At 45.7% G+C, this 27,377-nt stretch overlaps 1 protein-coding gene across 4 annotated transcripts in view; it reads right to left on the minus strand.

The window, feature by feature from the left end:
• The window catches only part of CDKL5 (cyclin dependent kinase like 5), a 1,167,948-nt gene that overhangs the window by 214,221 nt on the left and 926,350 nt on the right, over positions 1–27,377 (minus strand). For all 4 annotated transcript variants that reach the window (XM_085622653.1, XM_085622651.1, XM_085622652.1 and 1 more), the window contains exon 11: positions 24,239–24,319. In XM_085622653.1, coding sequence (XP_085478779.1) covers positions 24,239–24,319 — 81 coding nt within the window. The remainder of the gene's footprint in view (positions 1–24,238; positions 24,320–27,377) is intronic.

Genomic DNA, 27,377 nt, shown 5'->3' on the forward strand with positions numbered 1-27,377 from the left:
CCTCGTCAAGCCGGCGCTGCAATGCCTGAGAGACCTGTGGGCTCTTTGTCAGAAATCTTTTGATCTGTTGACGCCGTAAGATGAGTGCGTGTGAGGGGCTAAGAATAGGGTTGTGGTGGAAGTGATATAAAAGGGTCTAAGGAGTCGCATTTTTTTATTCCTGTTAGGATCCCTTGACTCAGTAAAAACATTGATGCTATCTAGGGGTAGTTATGTGCACTAATAGCTAGCATGTGAAAAGAGTGAGTGTAATGGGGTCATGCCTTTTTACCAGAAGGGTCAATCGGCATTTCTTCTGGACCTAAACACTACCTACCCTATATATATTAATTTCTAGAGGTCAGTAAATTATTCTCTGTGCCCTCTGGAGAATAAAGTTACTGCAGCTGTTTTGATGCAGGTGGGATGATTCCACCTATAGATGTCCGTGGAAGAGAAAGAAGAGTAATGGCCTTAAGGTGTTTGCCTGTAGACCTAATTATCTAGTCACGCAACATAATGATCAGTAATTCAATTGTGCTCTCTCCAAATATCATTGTACTGATGTGATAGAGAGGTTTGGTTAAAAGTGAAACATTTAAAACACACAGAATCAGTTGAACAGTCATTCTTAGAACATTCCTTGTAATTTACCTACCCCGGGAAAAGATTATATAGGGTACTTGAGGAACTACCCTTCTTGTTTTGATATTCATCCCTGAGGAACGTGGGTGCAGGACCTCTTTAAATATACTCTTCCTTGTCCCTACCTTTTGAAAATATGCATGAAGAAGACCCCATGACCAGATGAACCTCAAGGCATCCCCCAAGAAACCACTGACAGGGAAGTGTAAGGCATAACATCGAGCACACTCCCTTTACGGTAGCAAAGATATCTACGAATGCAAATCCCAGTCTGGAGAAGCTCATGCCATTAATTTCGGGATGAATTTCATACTTGTGGTCCTTTAATTAGAGGAGACTCAATGCATACACCCTCACATTGCAAGGCGATTTCCTCCTCTGTGATGTCTTATAATACAACTTCTTGTTCTATTCTAGATAGGGCCGGTAATTTAAACTCTGCTAACCACTCCCTTAACTCTGAAGCCCTAAAAGCGTCTCTCTCAGAGTAAAGATCTTCAAACACTTTATGGAAGCATTCTGCTATTTCCTCCAAGTCTTCCGACAACTTACCATAACCATCCTCTATCAAACTTCTATATAGTTCTGCACTCTTCCAGGCTAGCAGCTTACTACTACTTTCTCCATTCTCAAATTGAGCAAGCTTACTAACATACCATCTTGCTCTTATTTTACTCTTGAAAACCTGAACATACACTGCCTGTTTCTCTACCAGTCTCCTTTTAACTACTTCTACATCACCTGCATAAGACAGAATAAGAAGTTTTCTTTCCAATGCCCCTATCTCTACTTCAAAACCCCTATCCTCCTCTTGTAATTTCCTTGACCTGATAAAGCCTTGTTTACGAATGAACCCACAGGCCACTGCCTTGTATGAGTCCCACACTATCTTTGTAGAAGCTGAGCCCAAGGTGACACTTAAAACAAATCTGCTCTAATCCAGGTCTGAAAACAACACCCTGTCCAGCGCTAGACTGCACCCTGGGGAAGCTGATTTCTAACCGAACACAAGCATGATCTGGAACGTGCGTAACCTCATCAACATTAGCGAGCATTGACTTATCTATTAAAAATAATCATTCCTGCTAGAGCTCTGGGATTTATTGTTGTAAAAAGTGTATCCTCCATAGACCCCAGCCTTTTTCAGCCACACACCACACAGATTGAAACATAACATCAGATTCCTAAGGGACCTCCTAACTTTTGTGTGCCCTGCTACCCATCTCTGTGATGATCAATCCAATACTACATCCAAACATACATTAAAATCACCACTGAACACTATGGGAGAAACCCAACAAAGTTTCCCCTAGATCGACAGGGGAAAAACATTATCACAATTTGGGCCATATTAGCTCCTACATGTAAACCTAAATTGCCCAATGTCATAGGACCAATAATCCACCTACCTGAGCCATCTAGTTTGCAGTCTACAATATTTATGCCTATGTTTTCAAGGGGCGGCCGGTGAATTTTGAAAGTAGAGGGGCGTTCTGTTTATCAGTGGCGGCCGTTGAAAAACAAGGCAAGGCGCACTTGTACTCACCAGCAGTGCTGGAAATCCCGCCTCCTATTCTCATAGGCTGACAGTAACAAGGGTCAGCCAGTCACAGGAGGGGGCGGGATCCTAAAAGGATGTGATGAGCCACGTCATAGATCCGGTTGAGCCGATATTCGACCAAAGTCCTGGCAAAACTGCTGCTGTAAGTATCGCCTGCTTGCCCTCACCAATGCTTCACAGACACACACTACACATGCGGGATTTGGGCGGTATTGATGTCGTCCACCTCGCATGCACAGTGTGTGTTTGTACACGGCTGTGATGCACTGCTACCAGAATGGACAGTGTAAGTGCGCTGCAGCCTCAGACTAGTCCAATCTCCTTCTCCGTCCTCCGAGACTGGTGATGCTCAGCCCCCTATGCCCTCATGGAGGAACCGCCACTGATGTTTTCCTAATAATGAGAGCTACACCCTTTGTAGCGGAGGTCTGATCTCAACACACAACCTGATGAATCCATGCTTGGCCATTAACAAGAGCTTTACACTTCCCTGTCGGGAGATGGGTCTCCTGTAAGGCTATAATATGGGCCTGACAATCTTTCAAATACTGACTACATCCTGTTTTCTTCTATAACAAAGGGCATATATGTTCCAAGTCAAAATCACTATACCCTTATCCGTACCCATTCTATCTAGATCACCCTATACTCACCCCCTATACGACAGCCTTTTATACTGATATACGTAACACAGCCACCATTACAGCGAACAAGGACTCCTGACCGCCCAGTATACACTTTACGGCAATCAGGGCAATTTTCACATATCGCAATTATTTTGTTTTTTGCCCCTTTGTAACCCACTCTGACACCCCTCCCAATGAAACCAGCCCGGGGAACTCTTCCATTACAGAAAATAGCATTCCTCAATGCCTGTTTTGGGCTCTACCATAGGAAGAAATCACCAAAACCACACCACCACATTTATGGCTATAATTAAAATTAAAGTAGGGAAGGAAAAGAAAGGGAACAGCACAAAAGGGCATAACAAAAGAGGATAAGGAAGCTAGAAAAAGACGACTAAAAAAAAGAGTAATATCTTCCAACCCTTAGAGTGGACTCTGCATCTTCTTAATGAAATCATGAGCCCGTTCACTCTGCCTGCACATTTAATTGTCCCACAAGACTATGAGCATGGTCGGAAACCTAATCTAAACAATAGCTCGCAGGTTCTGCATTTGACACATCTTCTGGCCCAGGTCCCACTGCTGCTTCTCTGTGGCCCTACATATATCCCACCTGATGGTATATGTAAAGCCCTCACCCTCCAACTTCCCTTGTCTCAAAGCTAGACTCAGGATCAACTCATTTGTGCTGTAGAAGAGGAAATTATTCAAAAAGGGGTTCCATACATTCCTGAATCACGGAGTACACTTTTTCACACGTGACTCAAAGTTGATTTCTGTTTTGTTGAACTTTGTGTGGCATTTGTCACATTATGTTAGATTTTTCTACCATCAGGACTTGGTGCACTCTAGGTGAAGGTCACCCATGCCTTAACACGCAAACCCAAAGAATCTAAGGGTGTATTTTTTTTCTCTCAATATTAGTGTTTAATTATCCTCATAGGTAGCAGCCTGAAACCTTCCCTGGATGCTCCTTCAACTAGCCTTAATCTGCAAAGTTTCTAAGAGAGTCATGGTACTCTTTAGACAGCAAATGTCTATTTATATATGAAAGTGCACATACAGGACTCTAGTCCTTCTTAACCTTAACTCTCAGGTAGTATGCGGCAAATATTATCAGGCACCCTCTCTTTACTGGATGAGACTGTCCGGGTGGTATATTTATTAGCTGTTCATATGGAACATGCTGCCGTTAATAGCAGAAGTAATGCCATTGTTATTGCCACAAGACTGCATCGTTGACTTTCTGTGTCCATTCGTGGCACACAGTGGCAAGTCAGTCTTCTTTTCTTTCTCCCCACTACCTTTTTTCAAGTACATCCCAGTATTTCAAGTATAACAAAACCAAGGATTGCGAGTATATCCCTGGTTTTGTTTTTCTTGCCCCTTCCATGCCACTCCTTTGCCCTGTCTCCTGCTATCATCTGTTTCTATTCTTTCTTACTGCACCTCCCTTTCTAAACAGAGAGCATCATCAGAAACACCAACCTTCGTTTTGTTACTGGTTTTTAGAAAATTAATTTTCCGCCATATACATTTGAGTTATGCTGCCCTGATCTAATAAAAGTGCTCTGATTACACCTGAACAGGCGGAAACATACACTGACCAGTACAAGAACTGGAAAGAGCTAACCTGAGTATACTTTCACTATAATTTATTTATGTAATTCGAAAGTCCAAGCACACCATAAAGCACTGCAGCACATGTTGGTCTTAATCAACTGACATTATACATTAACTGCAGCAGAAAAAAAGAAGGAAAAAGAAAGGACCAAGTTTAAAGCTGCAGAAGATACCTCCCATCCTGCACTGAAACAAATTTCCAAACAGCAATATCTGCCTAACTTGAAACTGAAATTAAAGAGGTGACCCCTACCTTCTTAATGGATCTAACTAAAAGCATGGTTAATGAAAAAAACTGGATGGTGAAATGATAGGAAAAACTCAGAAAGCGGTGTAGGACATAATGGGAAGTGACCGGATCATCCCAAAGAACTTGTGAGAAAGGCCCAACCACTATCAAAAACAATGAGGACCTCAAGAAGTGACATTGTCAAAATTTAAGATTTGTCAGTTTAAACCCATGGACACATTCTGAAAGAAAACTCACAAGCACTATTTTACCATATAATAGAAAGTCCAACGGACGACAGTCCTTACTGTCCAAGCTCGTAGGGTGAACAGTCCAAATGTCTACCACACAGTAGGAGATATTCACTGCAGTATTTATGTAACTCATGGCAAGCAGCAGACTCACGACCTAAGCCTGGGAAGGGTGAGTCAATGTATTGACTTCTGGAATTCCTTAATTATCCCTCATGTGTACTGATGGACCAAGGTTTCGCATGAAAAGAAACTTGCTCGTATGCAATCCTCTCGAATAATCTGTAACACTGTAATCAACCTGTCGTGAGTACTAACAGCACACTACATTCAACATATTGTATCTAGGGGACGCTTTTCTATGTGCCTTACTAATAAATAACCAGAGAGTCCTAAAATGGCCGCCAAAACGCGGGAACTCTTCTGCGCATGCGTCTACTACATCTACGTAGTATGAAGTTTTCTTTCGCTTGGGGGGAATCTTTGCAGCTGCGCAGTAGCTTCTAAAATGGCCGCTTTAAAATAATGCACTAACGCACATGCTGTGCTGAAACTAACCCATGCAAGTTCTACTAAGCTATTAATGCAAAAGATTTATTAAGTACATGGGGTTAGAGTAGAAGTAAGTGGTGTACAGTGAATTAATTTAAGTTTGTATTCTAATGTGTTCTTTGACTTTATTAATAGTTCCCATTTGGGCCTTGGAGGGTGACCGCGTCTCTGTTTCCGTGTGACTTCTACACATGCGTAAAAACGTCTGCTTGTTCTGAACAAGTGTACTAAAATTGACTGGCTGCCAAACTCAAGCCCAGCAATGACATGGGAACCCAACTTTTGACTCTACAAGAGGAAGGAGAAGAAACACTGTAAATTAGACATAACGATCCACATATGAAATATCTGTGGGAATAAAGCTTGTGGGTATTAAAATTAAGGGGCGGGGAATTAGACAATAGACTAAAGAAAAGTATTGCACTTGGTATGGTGTGATGTCCTCACCCCACTGCTTGGCCAAATCAAAATTGTGGGTGAACATGGAATTGAAACGTTTGGGGGTGGATCATACACTTGAATTTGGTATAACAGAGGTAAGTTATAGATAGTTAGAAACACTTGATGCTGAGATGCTGATGCTATGCTGAGATGCTGCCCGATTTTGCTGCAATCTGATTGAAGAATCCAACACTAGGGAAAATGTGCGGAACAACCGAGGAGGCACATCTAGGAAGGGGTCCGGACGTGCCCGAGCTGGAGAGAGTAGCACCAGTGAGTGGTGTAACGCTGGTGTTGCACTAGAAGAGGTCACCTTTCCCTGTCCCAAACCTGTCCTAAATCTTTGACTCTCTGATGTCGTGGTCCTCACACCATTCTAGGTAAATATATCTGTACAGTAAATGCTCCGAACTTGCTCTCTGTCCTTTCTCTCCTCAGGTGCGGTCAGTGCTAGAATTTATTAATGCAAACTGACTATAAGCTAACTGTACTATTTTCCTGATGGACATTTCTGGTATATTCATGTGTATTTTGATTTGACTCACTAAATTATTAATTCAGATACACATTTAAAACTCCTTTTGTGTCTGTGGTTCTTTAAAATAAAGTTAAATGCATTATTGTCTTTCCTCCCTATACTAATCTACTACTAGATCTTTCTAAGTGCATCTACTCAGGAGACAGGAATGGTAAGAATACTGGTATAAGGGTTTCCTAGGGTAAAATAAAATGGATGGCCAGTGGGTATTTGCCAGCTCATTGCGTGTATGAATGTATATGGGCCCAAATGAGTGTTGTGTGTGTGAATGTGTAGAGCTGGTAAACTCCGCTGCATCAGTACGATAGCCTTTGTTAAATGATAGTGTTGCAGAGATGTTTGTATGTGCTCCAGGGTGCTATGTATAAGGTTCCTCGTCAGGTTTTCAGACAGATAGTCACTTGATCCACTTACTTTGGGCAGGAAAACGGTGCAGAATAGGATTGGCAACCCTGAAGCGGGAGTGGGGGCAAGGAGGTCCCTGATTTAGAGTGGTATTACTTGGCAGCCCAGCTCCAACATGCTGTCCACTGGTTAGGATGTAGATGACAACTGGGAAAGGTCTTTTATTGGTGGGAACTCATGGTGGGCTTCAGCTGGGAAAGCTATTGTTACGGGGGAAGAATGTTCCAGAGACAATGCCCCATGTGATTCGACTCATGTATCGACTCTGGGAGTGGGAGGTAAGGAGGGTGTTGGGGCAAACCCCGTATGCTCCAGACTTAGATTTGTGGATGATGCGCCCTTCTGCCTAGATTGTGCAAACTGTCAATAGATAACTGGAAAAAGGGTGCTGCAGGATGCTTTCTGATTTATATCCTGGGGACCATTTTATTATGCTTCAGGACGCCACAGAGACGTTCGCACTTGGAAGCGGGCACATTTTTCAATACGTCAAGATAGCAGCAACAGCTCTGCAACTGTGGCTGACGTTTCCGGAGGCCCCTAAACCCTCATCCACCCTGGTCACAATCTTATCCCAAGCTGGAGGCTGTAGACACATAACACATATATACAGGGCGCTCCAGGCAGACCGTCCTGTGAAAACACTCGCTTGGAAGACACATGGCAGCGGGAATTTGATGCACCCATGTCTGATAAGGATTGTGTAAAATGACATGAGTCAGTCAGTGCGGTGTTTATTAGCCCTTGTTTCAAACATGTACAATATAACTATGTACACTTGCCCTATTTGTCTCCACAGCGGCTACACACTGCTTATCCTAGCAGGCCTTCTGCATGCCATAGATGCGGTCAAGATGGGGCTGATTTCGTTCACATGGTCTGGTGATGTACTACTATAGTAGTAAACTGGGCAGAGGTGCTATCTCACATTAAGTTGGCAGCGGGATGGGAGCTACCAACCACAATCCAACAATGCCTGCTGGGACTACTCCCAGCTAACCCCCCCCAAAATTGAGCAGGCGCTTTGTTACTCTGGGCCTTGTGGTGGCCAAGAGGCGTATTGCGATACAGTGGCTCTGCCCGCACCCAACTTCAATACAGAATTGGAGAAAGGATATGATAAGAATGGGTGGGGGTGGAAGAAGCACATATGTGGCACAAGAGGAGGGATGATGGGGATGATGACTCAGACACTGGCTGCCCTGTTGGATGGAGTGGATCACATAGAGGGTCTCCCATTCTGGTTGGGAGGGATGGTGGCAAGGTTTAAGGGGAAAGAATGCTCACTGTGACTCATGCTATAAAGGTTTTAAAAATAGGTGGGACAATTGGGGACGTTCCCCCCAATGGGTGGCTAAACAGCATTAACTTCCGGCATATATCACAGTTTGTATGCATTTGGCAGAAGTAGATGTGTGGAAAGTACAGGGGGTGGCGATGTGAGTGGGGAGTTTTGTGGGGAGTTATAGTTTCAATGGAGAAGAAATGGTATGCTATTATTGATGTAAGACTAGGGGACGGATGTATTGTATTTAAGTACTGAGAAAAATTATCACATGTGCAGGATGGTACTTGCACCAAGTTTATTTAACATATGTGGATTTATGCGGAATATCGTGCTTGCTGTTTCCCCTTTCTGATGATATGATTTGTGCATAATCATGCAAGCAGCAACCAAGACGAATAAAGATTTTTGAATATATGAGTCGTTGAGGGAGAAGATGTGGCCTAACGGTTAGAGCTAAAAAAACGCTCCAACACCCTAGGGCCAAGTTTTCTCTATTAAATACTTCAAAAATAAATAGGGGGGGTCAACCATATGTTGCATGGTAATGGCAAGGTTGTACTTCCACACCAAAATTATCGTTTCCATGTGCTATCTTCCCAACGTTACCATACAAATGCTGGGTTAATGACTGCGTATTAGGGAACTGCATGCAGAGTGCAAATTTACACATATGTTGCCATTTACTGACCTTTAATGTCTGCATTTGCAATACTTAGTAACCCTGTTGTTGTAAAACGTAAAAATATATGATCTCATTTAGGCTGGAAAAAGGAGCTTTACAGCTGGAAAAGGATTAACATTTCACAGCTACTCAGGCCCTTAATGGTGGGCAATGATAGTAATTTTTAAACGGAATAGTTGTATATTGATCATCTTATCTGGTGGTAGAGTGTACAATAATTCTTTTAAATCTTTATTCATTGGCGATAAAAACACAGCAATCAACAATACTTTGGAGAAGAATTATCACATATTCTTATTCTCATATTAATTTGCAAATAAGATTGTATTACCCACTATTTTCTACAGTCTTCAAACATTATGGTTATTATCACAATTGCTGTAATCATCCAACTCGTCCTCCTAGGCACTGACAACCTGCCCATACCAATCCATATACCCTATTACTCATTTATCTGGGTTGTGTGCATGGATTGGTTCTGCTTAATTCTATGTCAGGACCGAAGGCGAGGATTATGTTCTGCTTTCTTTATTTCCTTTCCAGCAGTTTGCAACTAAACAACTCAAAAACTATCTTTCCCATGATACACAGGGTTAAGGTCAACCACAATCCACCAATGAACAGTCCATGATGTCCACAAAGGCGGAATCCCCCTGGATAAATTCCTCTTTCTTTTCCTGCTTCCAGCAGTTAAGAACACATTTTCCCTTATCACTTAACTCACCACTGGTTTAATTGGGGCCATGGGAGCGTAGTCATCGCTCTGCTTGCGGCGCCCCTTTGAAGCCTTGAGCGCATTGGTGCGGTGTGTACCAGTGGTGACTACAGGGTGCACTACAAGAGTGCATGTCTCACTGGCCTGTGACGAAGAGCTGCTGTCAGTTTCAGTGAGATCTGACAGGCAGCACCCCACGGAGCGTGTACGGCTAAAGCCGCTTGGAAGCCCAGACGCATGTATTTGAACTGCACAGCCGGGCGCTATATGGCACGTGCTTCCTTTCCTCTTTCTGGCTGTCAAGCGCAGAGCCCGGGCGTCCCAGACACCCGGTAAGAGCAGGGTGAGTCAGCCCAGGGAAGAAGCCCATTGTTTTCACACGCTCATAGCAGGCAAAATATTAACTATTTAGTTACCGATATTAAGCCCAATCATTTAATCAATCAATGCATTTGTAGAGCGCACTACTCACCCGTGAGTGTCTCAAGGCACTGGGGGTGGTGGGGGGGGAAGCTGCTACTGCTCGAACAGCCATGTCTTGAGAAGTCTCCTGAAGGTCAGCAGGTCCTGGGTCTGCAGCAGGAGGATGGGGAGGGTGTTCCATGTCTTGGTGACGAGGTGGGAGAAAGATCTGCCGCCGGTGGTCGCTCGACGGATGTGGGGGACAGTGGCGAGGGTGAGGTCAGCGGAGCGAAGCTGGTGGTTCGGGGTGTAAAAGGTGAGTCGTTCGTTGAGGTAAGCTGGTCCGGTGTTGTGGAGTGCTTTGTGAGCGTGGGTGAGGAGCTTGAAGGTGATCCTCTTGTTGACAAGGAGCCAGTGCAGGTCTCTCAGGTGGGATGTGATGTGGCTTTGGTGGGGGATGTCGAGGATGAGGCGTGCAGAGGTGTTCTGTATGCGTTGTTGTCGTTTCTGGAGTTTGGCCAAGGTTCCCACGTAGAAGGCCTTGCTGTAGTCCAGTCTGCTGCTGACGAGGGCCTGGGTGACCGTCCTTCTGGTTCTGGTGGGGATCCATCTGTAGATCTTGCGGAGCATGCGGAGGGTGTTGAAGCAAGAGGAGGAGACGGCGTTGACTTACTGAGTCATTGACAGCGATGAGTTCAGGATGACCCCCAGGTTGCGTGCGTGGTCAGTGGGCGTTGGTGCAGCTCCCAGCGTGGCCGGCCACCATGAGTCGTCCCTGGCGGAGGGGGTGGAGCCGAGGATGAGGACCTCCGTCTTGTCCAAGTTCAGTTTCAGGCAGCTGTTCTTCATCCATTTGGCGACGGCCTTCATTCCTTTGTGGAGGTTGGTTTTGATGGTGGTGGGCGCCTTGGTGAGCGAGAGGATCAGCTGGGTGTCGTCTGCGTATGAGATGATGTTGAGGTCGTGCGATCGGATGATGTTGGCGAGCGGTGCCATGTAGACGTTGAAGAGTGTCGGTCTGAGGGACGATCGTTGGGGTACACTGCAGATGATCTCTGTGACTTTTGATCGGAAAGGAGGGAGGCGGACACTCTGGGTTCTGCCGGTGAGGAAGGAGGTGGTCCAGTCCAGGGCTTTGTCAAGGATATCTGCGTTGTGGAGGCGTGTGAGTAGGGAGTGGTGGCAGACGGTGTCAAAGGCGGCTGAAAGGTCCAGGAGGATGAGGGCCGCCGTTGTCCAGCAGCGTCCTGATGTCGTCAGTGGCGGCGATGAGGGCTGTTTCGGTGCTGTGGTTGCTGCAGAATCTGGATTGGGACGAGTCCAGGATGCTGTTCTCTTCGAGGAAGGAGGTCAGTTGCCTGTTGACAATCTTCTCAATGACTTTCGCCAGGAACGGGAGTAGGGAGATGGGCCGGAAGTTCTTGAGGCCCTTAGGGTCTGCCTTGGGTTTCTTGAGTAAGGCATTGATCTCGGCGTGCTTCCAGCTCTCCGGGAAGGTGGCGGTCTCGAAGGAGTTGTTGATGATCTTGCGGAGATGGGGTGCGATGGTGGAGCTTGCTTTGTTGAACATGATGGTGTCGTCGTTGTTGACGTGGGTCGAGGAGAGCAGGGGGTCGGTGTGGCTGGGGGGCGGGGAGTCTGAGGTGTCGGTGACTGTCAGGGGGGCCTGGTTGTTGAAGCTGTCGTGGATGTCTGCTTTCTTGCGTTGGAAGAAGGTGGGTAGGGAGTCGCAGAGGTCTTGTGATGGCAGGATGTCGTTGGAGTTGGAGCTGGGGTTGGAGAGTTTCTTCACGATGTTGAAGAGCTCTTTGCTGTTGTGTGCGTTGTTGTCGATGTATTCCTTGAAGGAGGACCTTTTGGCGGTTCGGATGAGTTGGTGGTGTCCGCGGATGGCGCTCTTGAGGGCTGCATTGCTGTCCGGTGTCTGTTTGTGGTGCCACTTCTTCTCGAGCCCTCGGCAGGCTTGCTTGGGTGCTTGGAGGTAGGCGGTAAACCAGATGGCTTTCCTGTCGGTGCGTCTGTTTGAGGGTTTCTTGATTGGGGCAAGAGTGTTGGCACAGTCGTCGATCCGTTGCCTGAGGTTGCCTCAGGCTGCCCAAACTTTCTCCCTATTGGAGTTTGGCATATTATTGAGTTCAAGGGTCTGCATTGTGGTTCTTGCCCCCATCGCATTGCTCCTTTGGCATTACAGTTCCACACTAAATTGGGGGCATGGAGGAGCAGTATACAGAGGAGGAGTCCCTACAAGCCCTGTCTCTAGATGACGAGTTTTGTGAGGCGCTAGATGCCTCCATCCAGCCAGGCAGTGGCTGCAGGCTTGGGCCCCATTGAGTGGCGCATTATGGAGATAGCTTTTCCTTATCAGAACTCCCAGTCTCAAATAGCACCCACCCCTCTCATGAAACGTGCCCCTAAGCGCATGAATGACTCTGGGATGGATTTGGGGGCCTTTGAGTGCCTCAAAAAGCTTTCCTGGCTCGGTCAGACTCAGGCATGCGCAACGCTTTGTTGGATATGATCGATTTAGCTCCCCCACGAGGCCTGGAGGCAGAGGAAGATGACTCTCCAAGCGACTCATATGACAAGGCCAGCCCTTCCCGGCCGTGGCGCCCCACCTTGGTACCGGCCCCTGCGGAGCAGACAACTGACCCAGAGGATCCCTCTGACATGCTGCCCAAACTTCCTTGAGGACCTCTTGCGCCCCTGCTCGGCAGAGTGGGCACCTTCCAGTAAGGTTTCAAAATTTGTTGCATGGCACCTCCACAGGCCCCTAGAAAAAGAGGTCAGAGTCTGCCTTAGGCGGAGTGGTCCCACATGTCCGGGTTAGGTGGCAATAACCCCAGAGATTGATCCAAAATTGGCCATTTTCCTCCAAAAATATATTAGGGACTCAAAGTAGGGCATTGATTGCTACTGGAAACTTGGCATGGTAAGTTGTTGGACATTTCTGGCCCTATTACTAAACGCTTGGAGCTAGCAGAGAAGGCCAAGGCCTCAGGCACTCTCCTTTCCCCACAACGAGTTTCAAGTTGGGCGCAGCGTGCTATAATCTTTTCGGGGAACGCAAATTGAGCTCTCTCAACCGAGAGGTGTCGCTTCCTCCTCTTGAAGGTTGACCCCAAATTGGGGGACCTGGCTTCCTCCGAGGCAGTCACGTGGCCCAGGGCGAACTCTTCAGGGAGCCGTTCATTAAAAAGCTGAGTACGTTCGTAGCCACGTTCACCTCCTTGGATAAGGCACAGGCCTCCATAAAGAAAATATTTCACCCTCAAATTTTTGTTGGGGCCGGACATGGCAAAGGGCGCTTTGAGGGCAGGGCCCTCGGAGAGGATTCAAGAAGTTCCAAGACCTGTCGAAGCAAGGAGAATCTTTCAAAAGCGATGAGGTCACCGTGGGCATAGTAATAGAGGCATCTACAGATGGCTATTCCATGCCACAACAGGTGAGAATTTCCTAATTTCCCCTTCTAAAGGTGGGAGGCCAGTTGACACAGTTCGAAAACTATTGGGGACAAATTACTTCAGATGCGTGGGTCCTTCAAACCATCAAGGGATTTCATCTAGAATTTTATGGATCCCTGATCCTAGAGTCCTGTCCTCGCCCGCTGGATTTTGCAGACAATCAAGTCAGTCTGATAGATCAGGAGGTGGCGGACCTCCTGCAAAAAGGCATGGCTGCCATCTCCCGCCTCCACCCCAAGGCTTCCTCCGCAACATTTTTCTGGTGGACAAGGCGGATGGTGGCCAACGCCCGGTGATAATCCTGGGAGAATTCAATCAGTGGTTGGTTTACCGCCACTTCAAGATAGAGGGGATCCATCCTCTGCATGACCTCCTTTGGCCCAACAAATTGATGGTGCGCTTGGAATTAAAGGGCATAGATTCCTGCAGTTCAGGTGGAAAGACCAGGTAAACAAGTATGGAGCCCTACCTTTCGGTCTATCCTCGGTTTCCTGGTGCTTCACCAAGGTCCTCAAGCCAGTAGTGTTGACCCTAAGGGCGAGAGGAATTCGCCTCATCATCCATCTCGATGATCTCCTCGTCTTGGATCAATGCTGTCGCGACTGGCACAGCACTTGCAGATTGTGGTCGATCTTCTACAGGGCCTAGGGTTTGTGATTAATGAACGGAAATCTCTCCTAGTGCCGTTCAAGCAGATGACTTTCCTCGGGTTCATCATAGACTCTGTAGCACAGACGTTAAGCCTCCCCTCCAGGAAGGTGGTCAAGATCCGCAAGGAACAGAATAGAATGCTGGCACAATCCACTAATTCGTTAAGGCAGGTGACTCGGGTGGTAGGCCTTCTGTCCTCCTCAATACGGGCGATCTTTCCTGGGCCGCTCCAGTACAGAGTACTCCAACGCCTCAAGGCGTTACATCTCACACAGGACCTGCAGTACTCTGAACACGTACCCCTACCAGTCAAGGTGAGGGTGGAGATGAGATAGTGGCTGGATCAAATGGAAGCGTGATATGGACGAGCCATATTTGGCTCAGACCCAGACATCGTGATAGAGTCCGACGCCAGCAAGTCTGGATGGGGAGTACAATGTGGTGACTCCTTTACAGGAGGAAAATGGTCCGCAGACGAGCAGCCACATCACATCAACAGCCTAGAGTTGATGGCAGGGTTATTTGCCATTCAGTGTTGGACGAAGGATAGAATCTCCAGCAGTGTCCTCCTCAAGATGGACAATGTATCGGCAGTACGCCATACAAATCATCTTGGGGGTACCAGGTCCAAGGTCTTGGCGGATCTGGCCAAAGATGTTTTAACTTTATGCTTGTCCCACAACATCTCAGTGACAGCAGAATACCTCCCAGGAGTGTCCAATGTGATAGCGGATTGGTGCTCCAGGGCATGGTCGTACATGAGTCTGTGGCAGCTGCACCACTTGTTCTTCAAGAGGTTGAATGCTCTTTGGGGCCCGTTCTCAGCAGACCTTTTTGCATCACGGCTGGACCATCAACTGCCCAGATACTCCAGTTGGAAGCTGGACCATCTAGCAACGGCGACAGACGCCTTCCTCCAGGATTGGTCTCTTGAGACTAGATATGCCTTCCCATCATTCACCAAGATCATGAGACTCTCAGCAACGGTACGAAGGCAGCAGGCAAAAGTGACTGTGATCACACCCTTTTGGAGATCTCAAGTATAGTTTCCAGTTCTACTTGAACTTTCCTTGGATTCTCCAATCCTTCTGCCCCTCGATCCGACTATCCTGCAGGATTTCCAAGCCAATCCCCACATATTAGTCCTGCAAGTGCGCATGCCTCTTATGGCCTGGCAGATTTCCGGCATCGCAGAAGAATCCCAGGCTTATCGCATGAAGCTGAGGAGTTCCTGCCAGCAGTATGGGCTGACGGTACAAATAAACGTTAGGGATCGTCAATGGTTAGTGTCTTCAAAATGACCTGGATCCCATGGGGTGCAAAGTGCACGTTATTGTGACTTTCTTGTCCTCTTTAGCATCATAGGGGTTGGCCTATCATACTATCAACTCCTATAGGTCAGCTATCTCGGCTGGGCATATGTCCGTTCATGGGCCTTCGGTGGGCGAACACCCGTTGGTCTGTAAGTTACTGTGAGGGACCTAGCTGCTCGACCTTATGGTATGTTATAAGGTCCTACGTCTCTTCCGTTCTTGACAACACAATAAGTATTTGTCATGTAAGGAGCTGTCGGTGAAACTCACCATGTTTCTGTGCCTAGTGTCATGTGAGAGGGTGTCTGTTATGCGAGCTCTGGATATCTCAGGAGGGGTCTTTACCCTGCAAGGGGTCACCTTCCATATCTCTCGGCAGACCAAGTACATTCCAAAGTGCTGTCCTATCCTGCCTTCAACAATCCCCCCAAGTTATGTGTGGTTTGTTGTCTCAAGGCTTACGAGAGCATGACGGAGGAGCTCCGTTCACCAGGGGAATGTCAATTGGTAATCTCTCTCAGAAAACCTTTCAAAGTGGTCACTCCTCCCACCATAACTTGTTGGATCTGTTGGGTCATGCAAGAAGGGGCCATTGACATCTCTCAATATGTCACCCACTCTGTTAGAAGAGGATGGCTTCTAAAGCTTTTGCCCTCTGAGATCATCTGGAGGACATTATCAATGCACCGGACTGGTCCTCGGACTCTATGTTCAAAAGGTTCTATTTTAAGGGAATTGTTGATAGGGCGTCATTGGTGGTGGAAAAGCTTTGAACAAGCATAGTCCTCGCCTCCGGTCCTGACATAGAATGAACATTTTCCTAGTAATTATGAAGGAAAGTTTCAATTCTATTAATGACATGGAGGGGAGGATTATTCCCGCCCAAGATTCCTGAGATACTTGCCCCAACCCAGGGAAGTTGTAGAGTATTGGAATCTTCTTTGGTACATTCACAGCGTATTGTATAGGTATCACTTGTTTGTTTCTTCAAAGTAAAGGATATTTAGAATTGTGCATAGCCATACGAGTATTTGCATAGTCTCTGTTTACTCTATGATGGTATGAGTATTACCAACCTTGTCTTGCAACTTGCTTGGATTGGTATGTCTGTTGTCTTTAATTGCGTTATTAGGAAGGTTTAGGTTCATTTGTCTTGTTCTGGCTTCTTGCAGATTCTGATGGTTCCAAAACAGAATAATGGAAATGGGTTGGCGATATGGTTGCAGTAAAGAAAGATGAAGTTATCCAGGGGAAGCCCACCTTTGGGGACATCATGGACTGTTCATTGGTGGATTGTGGTGGGCCCTCACCCTGTGCATCATGCAAAAGATATTTTTTGAGTTGTTTAATTGAAAGCTGCTGGAAAGGAAATAAAGAAAAAAGAGCATAATCCTCGCCTCCGTGTCCTAAATAAAATTGAAACTTTCCTTCATGATTGCTAGGAAATTGTTAATTCCTGCACTTTATGTCACCACACATTCCTTTAGATCACATAGCCATTGCACTTGGCTTGGTGTCTCTTTTCCTATTTTTACCGCTGCCAGCATCCAAATGCCCAGTAGCAAAGAAGATACAATGAAATTCCTGATTCCCTTAATCCCACTTTCGTGTTGTAATGAATATAAATAAACCACAGTTACACAATTTGGAATCTTATGTGTATCACTACTCTCCTGCATCTGGACCGGCACCACACCTGCCAAGCCGAGCGCCAGCAGCAACCACCTGAAGTGCATCCTGCTCAATACCCGCTCAGTCCACAGGCACGCCGTGGAACTCTGGAACCTGCTCGACACCACATCTCCAGACGTCGCCTTCCTCATGGAAACTTGGATGAACGCCTCCTCAGCGCCCGACATCGCCATCGCCATTCCGGATGGATACAAGATCACCCGGAGGGACCGCGTCAACCAGACTGGAGGAGGCATCGCCATCGTCCACAAGAACACCATCCGCATCACAACCAACTCCGATGACACCCTCACAGCCGCCGAACATCTTCACTTCCAGATACACACCGACCCCAAGACCACACTCAGAGGCACCCTCATCTACAGACCCCCAGGACCTCGCACACAATTCAGCGAAGACATCGCAGACTTCATCAGCCAACACGCCCTCTCCTCCGCTGACTACATCCTCCTAGGGGACCTCAACTTCCACCTGGAGAACAACAAGGACAGCAACACCACCATCCTGCTAGACAACCTTACCAACCTCGGACTCAAGCAGCTGGTGAACACCCCCACCCACTACGCCGGACACACGCTTGACCCCGTCTTCTCCTCCAGCAAGGACATCGCCTTCAGCCACTCCACCGGACTCCACTGGACAGACCACAGCTGCGTCCACTTCAGCTTCAGAAGGACCACGACTCACCATCACCCGCAGCCGGTTCCCCGTAGGAGCTGGAACAAGGTCACCTCTGATCAGCTCTCCACATCCCTCAACCAGAATCCTCCCGCCAGCTCAACGGACCCCAATCAAGCAGCCAACAACCTCACACAGTGGATCACCAACTGCGCTGACGACCTCGCACCCCTGAAAGACCATCCCAGCAGGCCCGGCAGCAAGAAGGCTTCCTGGTTCAACGACGATCTCAAGAACTCCAAGAAGAACTGCCGCACCCTTGAGAAAGCCTGGCGCAAAGACCCGACTACAGACAACATGACTGCCCTCAAGCACGCCACCCGCAAACAGCACCAGCTGATCCACACCACCAAGAAGACAGCATTCAAGGAACGACTAGACAACAACTCACACAACAGCAAAGAACTCTTCAGCATCGTCAAAGAGCTCTCCAACCCCAGCGCCGAAACCAATGCCATCACCCCCTCGCAAGAACTCTGCGACTCACTCGCCTCGTTCCTCCACAGCAAGATTGCCGACATACACAACAGCTTCGGCACACAGCCCACGCACCCAACCACCAAACCGACGCACCACACCACCACCCTCCGCGCCTGGAACCTGGTCAGCACCGAAGACACCATCCACACAATGAACACCATCCATGCCGGATCACCAACCGACCCATGCCCCCACTACGTCTTCAACAAGGCCGCCTCCGTCATCGCACCCCAACTCCGAGACATCATCAACTGCTCCTTCAACACCGCCACCTTCCCGGAGAGCTGGAAGCATGCAGAACTCAGCGCCCTCCTGAAGAAACCTTCAGCAGACCCCACCTACCTCAAGAACTACCGCCCCACCCCGCTCCTCCCTTTTCCTGCCAAAGTCGTCGAGAAGACCGTCAACCGACAGCTTGCCGCCTTCCTCGAGACGAGCGGATCCCTCGACCCCTCGCAGTCCGGCTTCCGTGCCAATCACAGCATCGAGACCGCCCTCATCGCAGCCACTGACGACATCCGAGCCCTGCTCGACAACGGGGAAACAGCGGCCCTCATCCTCCTGGATCTCTCCGCAGCTTTCGACACTGTCTGCCACCTCACCCTAGTACAACGCCTCAGCAACGTCGGAATCCAAGAGAAGGCTCTGGAGTGGATTATCTCGTTCCTCGCCGGAAGAACCCAGAGAGTCCGCCTCCCCCCGTTCAGATCCGAGGCCACCAAAGTCATCTGCGGCATACCACAAGGATCTTCACTCAGCCCCACCCTCTTCAACATCTACATGAGCCCCCTCGCGGCCATCGCACGCCAACACAACCTCAACATCATCTCCTACGCCGACGACACCCAGCTGATCCTCTCCCTCACCAACGACCCAGCCACCGCCAGAACTAACCTACACGAAGGGATGAAAGATGTAGCCGAGTGGATTCAGAACAGCCGTCTGAAACTGAACTCAGACAAGACGGAAGTCCTCATCCTAGGACCATCTTCCTCCGCCTGGGACAACTCCTGGTGGCCCCCTGCCCTGGGCAGTGCACCCAAACCATCGGACCACGCACGCAACCTGGGCTTCATCCTGGACTACTCCGTCTCGATGACCAGACAAGTCTCCGTCTCATCTTCATGCTTCAACATCCTACGCATGCTCCATAAGATCTTCCGATGGATCCCCACCGAAACCAGGAAGACGGTCATCCAGGCACTTGTCACCAGCCGACTGGACTACGGAAACACCCTCTACACCGGAACCACAGCCAAACTACAGAAGAGACTCCAACGCATCCAGAACGCCTCCGCACGACTCATCCTGGACATCCCCCGTCACAGCCACATCTCCGGACACCTGAGAGACCTGCACAGGCTCCCCGTCAACAAGAGAACCACGTTCCGACTCCTCACCCACGCACACAAGGCTCTCCACGACCTGGGCCCCAGGTACCTCAACAACCGCCTGAACTTCTACACTCCCACCCGCCAGCTTCGATCGACCAGCCACGCCCTCGCCGCCGTTCCACGCATCCGAAGAACCACCATGGGAGGAAGATCCTCCTCCTACCTGGCAGCCAAGACATGGAACTCTCTCCCCATCCACCTCCGCCAGACCCAAGACCACCTCTCCTTCAGGAAGCAACTCAAGACCTGGTTGTTCGAGCAGTAGCAGACCCCCCCTCCCCCCCCCCCCAAGCGCCTTGAGACCCTCCGGGCGAGTAGCGCGCTATATAAATTTCCTGATTGATTGATTGATTTCCAAATGTTTCAGAGGGCATGTCGATATGTAGGCCTTTCAGGCATCTGTTTGCTGTGACGGGTATCATTCTATGCATCTTCACTGGCATATAGTATGTCATGTGTAAGCACTGAAATCGTATTGGCTTAAACTATGCAAGATTACTGACTTGCTAAATTAGTATTCAGTAGAATTCTCCATTCTTATTATATCACAATGGCACATCAGTTATAGGTCTTTCTTGTCCTGTGATACTTTTTCTGCCTATACTCAACTGTCTCAGTCAGGGTTCATTCATTTGCAACTTCCACAAATTTGACAAAAATTCCTAAAACAGGTCAAATGAATTTTTACACACTTACTAATACCAAGAGTGTGCTAGGTGGAAAGTTCCTTCCTCCATGATGTTAGCTCTAATAGCTGTGATCAGAAGAAATGTTACTCAAATATAAGAAGCTTTTTATGGATTTAAAACTGCAGTTTGTTCAGGGTGGGCATTTGTCAATAAATGTACATTTAATTTTATATCCATCATTTGTGATCAGATCAGATTTTCGCCTAACACTTAAAAACCTACAAAAAACAAATTGTGCAGTTTAAATCGACCTGTGTCTCAAATAAAATTCTAAACTAAGAAAATAAAACAAAATATATCTTTGAAATTGTCAGAGAACTATCCAATCCAGATAGAGTAACCTTACCTGTTGTTCCCATCCAAAATGTTTGTAATGCCCTGAATTTATTTTTTATTGATAAAATAAAGGTGATAAAGACAGCATTCCCTCCAGCTTATCAACCAATGTCACCCCATCGGAAGAAATAAATCCCATGACACTTTCGGCCTTCCCTGACATTAGCAAAGAGCATCTCATGGATCTGATGGCCAAAGTTACATTAGGTTCCCCAAATGAAATCTGTCCCCCCTATGGATTCAGAAAAACATATTTCTTCTTCTTCTTCCCAATATAGCTACTTCTTTCCTCAACCTACAACAAAACCAGGGCAAGGCCCCATACTTCTTTAAGGAGGCTGTGGTAATCCCTCTTCTAAAAAATCGTTTAAAAACTATTGACTAATCTCTTTACTTCCTTATTTGGCAAAGCTATAAGAGACCCATGTTGCTCAGCATCTAATGTCCTTCCTAGAGGATTCTAACTTCCTCAACCCTCCCCCAGGCTGGCTTTCTCCTGCTCACTCAAAAGAAACAGTCATCCTTTCTGTAGTAGATGATATGAGAGTAGAAGCAGTTAGAGGTACTGGTACTACTAGACTTATCATTGGCCTTGGACATGGCCAACCATGTTATTTTGATTGACCGTGTCAAGGCAGCAGGCCTGCAGGTTACCGCCCACAATTGGATGAAATCTTTTCTTAAAGATCATTGTCAATCGGTCCGCCTCTCTCCTTTCTGTACATCCAAGTTACAATTAAATTTTGGAGTGCCACGGAGATCTTTTCTATCCCCTAATCTTTTTAGACTTTACATTCTCCTACTGATACACGCTCTTCAGCAACGGAAGGTGAAGATTTACAACTAGGCTGATGATATGCAGCTGCTTTCACCATTGATAATACGGTGGAATCCAGGGAGTTTTTCCAAAACACTGTGCTATATACTGGATAAACAGTCATCAGTTGAAGCTAAACTCTGAGAAAACGGAAATTGTTGTTATAAAAAATAAACTCCATCCATGGAATCCCTCCTTCTGCCCCCGCCCCCCCACCGAAATGGAGCCCAACCCCCCCTGCCCAAGAAAGCTGTGAAAAGTCTTGGGATCCTAATTGATTAGGATATCACCATGAAACCACAGATAGGAGCAGTGACTTCCTTGTGCTTTCTCCAACTTTAGAGAATTAGGAAAAGCAGGAGATACTTTACTTTTCAAGCCGTCATCCAAATCATCATTGCCTTAGTTATGTCCCAGATAGGCTATATAAATGCCCTCAGTCTGGGACTTCCAATCTGCCTCAATCGTATGCTGAAAAAAGCACAAACCTAGGCAGCTCGAGTGGTCTTTCGTCAACCTAGACATTGCCATACTAAGCCTCTGATGGAAAAGCAACATTGGCTTCCAATTACCCAGGACACTATCTTCAAAACAGGCTGCATCATCTTCAAAATTCTCCACAACAAAACTCTGACCTTTATGTCCTCTGGTACTCAGCACTACACCCCCAATCGTTATCTCAGCTCGGCCCATTTGAGCCTATTAACTGCCCCAAGATGTTAACGAAAGAGGCTGGGTGGGGCTAGATTCTCAGTGATGGCTCCACACACATGGAAAATTCTACCCCATGACATCGGCTCTATAGTCAAAGTGTGTTTTAGGAAACTTTTAAAAGCTAGGCTCTTTATACAAGCTTATGCCCAATTTTTCTGCTAGGTTCTGCCTCTTATTACTTTAGCGCCAAAAAACCTTTTTGGTGTAGGCGGGCTCTATAACTTCTACATAACATAAGATAACAGTGTATGCTCGACATCATAAGGTGTGGTTCAGTAAATAAACCACAACCCATCCACCAATCCTTTCTCAGTTTAAAAGTTTGGTGCAATGTTGTTATTCTTCACAAGAGAGTGGGACGCCTACAAAAATGAGAGTAAAGCCTCCCATCCTGGTGCTATGGATTTTCCGTGTTCAGGGTGCTGATTAAAGATGTCCAAAGCGTACTGAATTTGGAGGTACTGGATGTAGTGGAAACGTCCGCAGTAACTGTGGTTTGAGTACAGTGCTACTAGAGCGTTGTGGATGCAGTAGAGAATCTGGGTAGAATCTTGGCAAAACTAGTTGACTCTAAACATACTCAATGTCAGCAGCAAACAAAAAGATATGGTTACGTGTGGTTCCAAGGTGCACTTTCTGGCCCTCAGTGACTAAATAATAGCATAAGAGATTTTTTTCCCATCTCGTCTGTATCTTAAGCCTTCTGTTTCCCCAAGCTAGCTAGGCATTGAAAGACCTTTTCCAGTCACCTCAATCCTCGGGGAATTTCAAGGTTCCTCCAAAAAGTGTGACTGTGGTGTGACATTTTGCATAATGACGCCATTAAAGTTAATGTACAATTCAATTTACAAAATAAAACTATATACAGCGGAAAAGCAATGTGGTACAAAGAGTGATGTTCAGTCTTTCTGTGAATTGTTATTTATTCTGTTCTTTCTCTTTTTTCCTTTTAAAATAAGCATGCTAATTACTGACAAACGTGTAGAAACGAGGATAAAGCGATTCTTGCTGCGATGAAGCTGCAATTGTGCTGTATTGACAAAAGAAGCTACAAGAAAGTTTTACAAATAGTTGAACAACCAACATGTGATTGAGCCCGAATTACTCCTGTGGAACAAAGCAAAGCATGGTAGAAGCCAATAGAGAGCCATACATTGGCGCTTTAAGTTGATATTACAAAGAGGAAAGTAGCACCTGAGCCAGTCGCGCAGTAAGCACCAATAATTTGGTGTTTGCGTCGATCACGCGGAGAGTAAACGTTTGAGATAGTCCAAACGGATTCTTTTTCGCTTTTTTTGCTAGTCCAAACGGATTCTTGCTTGTGCCTAAAGGCAGTTCGTAGGTGGGGAACACTACTCCTTCCTGCGCTGGCACTTACTAAGATTTCATGTAGGCCAGAATCAACAGACACAATGTTTAGGCGCTGGGTCTGACCAGGCAGAGCCAAAACATGAATCAATGAGCCATGGGAGTATGGATGAGCACAGCAAAACTCCTTTAACAGCAGCCAAGAACACTCACTTTCAATTTCTGAGCTGAATCTGAAATCAACGCAGTAGTGTTAAACATGGGTAAATGGCTGCCGGTCACGCCGAATACTGGATCCTGTATTTGTTGAGCACACATTCATTAGGGGCAGTGTCTTTACAGTCAACCCTGCTTGTCAGGCTATGGGTATTCCAACTGACAGTCTGGAATCTTGACAATTTTTACTGTGTGGCATTCCATGTTATGGTGATATCAGGGAACTTCACACAACCAGTACATGTTGTTTTTTAATATCTCATTTTAACCAAATGTGTTAATAAAGAGTATTATATATAGAACAACTTACAGAATGGAAACTACCCAGTTAACAGTGTTCATATATTTAATCCATGTATGAAAAACATATACTGAGATGTTTTATCGAGTAAAACATTGACCGTATTGATGCTTGGAAATTAGAAAATATTCAGGGGACATAGCACAGTTATTTTACTTTTTTCGAAAAAGAAATAAGCCTGCATATTAAGACAAACATGATCACACAGCTCAGACCCTAACACGCTGCAAAGAGAAAGCATCGCTTCTTACCTTCATAAGGTCAAGCAAAACACCACTTATAATTCCTAGATATCTTCTTTCCAATGATTGGGGGTGGTTAACTGCTGGGAACTGTGAAAAGAGTGTATTAAAGTGTTTATTATAAAAGGTTACGGCACTATTTGAAAAATAAAGTGTACAAAATTAGCACTTGTATTTACCCACATATGTCCCAGGCAATTAGTAAATTCTAGGGGCACGAGCCTCAAAAAAATATGTAAATCTGCACTGTCGCATAGGTGTAGATTTACTTATTTGTTGAATTCACAAAGGCTTCCAAGCACACTCCTCTGAACCTGGAACAGGATTCCAGGAGTGCTCCTAGAAAAATGTGAATTCGCAATTACTTGCATGCAAGGACATTTCCATATACATACCTCTAAATAGTGTGCAACTGAGCATGTGAAAATGTCAATGCGTTAATGCAATTGCATTTTTATACAAAATAACATTTGCTATCTCTTCCTCTATGACCCAATCAATTGAGGAGGATTCACTTCCAATTTCAACCTTAAGAAAGAGGGGTTTCTTATTCCATTTGACAGGCATATATATATTGCTCTATTTTTAGGCTGGGGTGGGTCATGAAAAAGTTAATGAATACCCCCACATTCACGAGTTTGTGAACACCCACAAATGTAATTTTCTTTTCAGACTATCCATGCACTCGAAGGCCCTCAAAACTCTACCCATTTCCCCTGCCTCGCTGGGGAAGATTTACATATTTGTAATATTACACCATACAATTGTAATATAAGTCATGTGTAAATCCTTCAATGTGAGCAAATCCACTTCTTTTATTACAAAAGTGAATTTGCACAATTGAATCAAGCCATTTCTAAGTGAAATTTCACCTTGCACATGCAAAACAATTTGTGAGTTGGACTCTAGGTTTACAAACAAACAAACATTTATCGATTAGCATCGTGCATTTGGGACAATCTTTTCCTAGACAAAAAATATCAAGCATAAAGCAGTGTGTTACTTAGCAATCATACAAAATGTATTGGTAGTAATGTATTAGTGCATATTAGATTAGATTACGAATGGTGCTATGAAAATTTGGGATAAAGGTTTGAAAATTTACCCTGGAGAGAGAACAGATCAGTGCCTTAGAGGCGACTATACCAATTCTCCACACTGTGTAATGCACCGTTTGAGACTCAGCCCTGCCAACCATGGTAGACTGCAGGCATACCTTTTAGTATGTTTTACCATTTGTGTTAAATGCAAATTGGTTATGCATACCTCATTGTCTGGGCTGAAAGCACACAATGTTTAAGGGCAGTTGAGTACAGTATGGGTCATTAAAGACAAAGAGGTGAGTCAAACGAGAAAGTTAAGAGGGTGTGCTGAACCCACAACTGAATTTAACTCGTTGCACTTCTACGAAAGTTTGCTCCCCCAGAGTTCCCACAAATGTGTTAATTTACATGCAAAAAGGTAACATTTCACTGTTTGTTCCATACCATACCATACCAAAGGATAACTAAAACCATGGGAAACGTTTGAAGCACAGAGCCGAGATTGTTGAATTCAACTGTAAAACTTCCTTGCATAGGTTTTGGTTGATGGCCTCATTTCTTGTGAATATGTTATCCCATTTTCAAATAAAGTGAAATAAAATAAATATTGACATAATCTAGACTGTTCACACCTTACCTATAGCCACCATGCTTACATGCATTACATTTATGAAAAGGAATGGGAGTTACAGTCTGAAAAAAACACCAGTGATGGGTGCAGAGAATTTAGAATAAAACAGCAAGGCAAAACCGGAAAGTCTCTGAACGGCCCTAAAAAGCACAAACCACACTATTTATCAAGCCTCATAAGTGAAGTACCACACATACTAGGGCAGCAAATTTAGCATAAGTAGCCTTTTAGAGTACTCCAACTGGTTTTAGTGTAAAACATATAAAGATATACAATCTCAATTGTGAAAGATAAAGATCATTTAATAAAGTACTTTTTTCAGATGAGTTGGATACATTTCCTGACACAGGCCACATTTCCCAATAAAACTCGGTGCTACAGTGAAACCAGTCGAATATCCTTAATTAGGATACTACTCCACTAAATTTGAGAGAAAAATAAGAATGCTAAAATGATCAACTGCCCAGATGCTCCTCTTGCTTTCCTGCCTGATTTGCCTGGCAGTCTGGCACCCTGACTTAAAACACCAGGTTAGCTAAATGCACCCGAAAACCAATGTTAGTGATAGTGTTGTGCAGACCTAGAAACATGTGCTAGCAAATCATGCATTGCAAAAAGTGCAGCTGCGCAATGGAGCAAGATTCACATCAAATCCATGGATCTCACCCCGTTTACCAAAGTCCTAGAAACGTAAAATGGAGACATGGCGAGTTATTAAAAAGCAAGTCAAACAAACACAAATCTAATACAAATGCATTTCTTTGTCTTCTGTCATATGTGTGCATTTCCTAAGCGGAAATAAATCAACTGCAGATTTAAGATTTTATCCTACAATGACCTAGCAGAAACAGTGCTGAGGATTACCAACCCTGCATCACATAAAACCACTTTGTGCAAGGTGGGCTGACAAGTAACTGTTGAATAATGTACAGTTCAACATGGGACTCAACTACAGGCAAGAGTTAAGCCGATCTCTCCTTGCTGCTGCAATGCAGTTTGTGTCTTACAAGGCAGCAGTAAAAAATTGAACATCTTCAACCATCTTTGAGAAAGCACTGTTTAAAGGCAGCATAGGTGCTTCACGAGGTTAACATATCAACAACAGCACCACAGGGGCCCACAGAAGCACAGAGAACACTGCATATCAAAATGCTACCTTATAATGAAATCTAATCACCATATCACTGATCACCATATTAGTGATACCCAACAATGGACATTAACTTTGAAATCCCTTTGGATTATGATACATGTTTCTCCAAAGACCAAGCAACCCCACCAGAACACTGCAGTGTATACAGCACAGCAACAGTTAATGTACGTTTACCAAATAAACCCAGAAAAAGTAAGAACAAATTGCAAATTTATAAAGCATAAATTAACAGCGACCATGGTTGCAGGTCAATGACAGGAAAAGGAGCCTCACAACTACAAATAAAGCTGCAACAGAGATGGGTGGGTATTGTATAGTATT

This window comes from Triturus cristatus, chromosome 8, assembly GCF_964204655.1.
Source record: "Triturus cristatus chromosome 8, aTriCri1.1, whole genome shotgun sequence".
Lineage (NCBI taxonomy): Eukaryota > Metazoa > Chordata > Amphibia > Caudata > Salamandridae > Triturus > Triturus cristatus.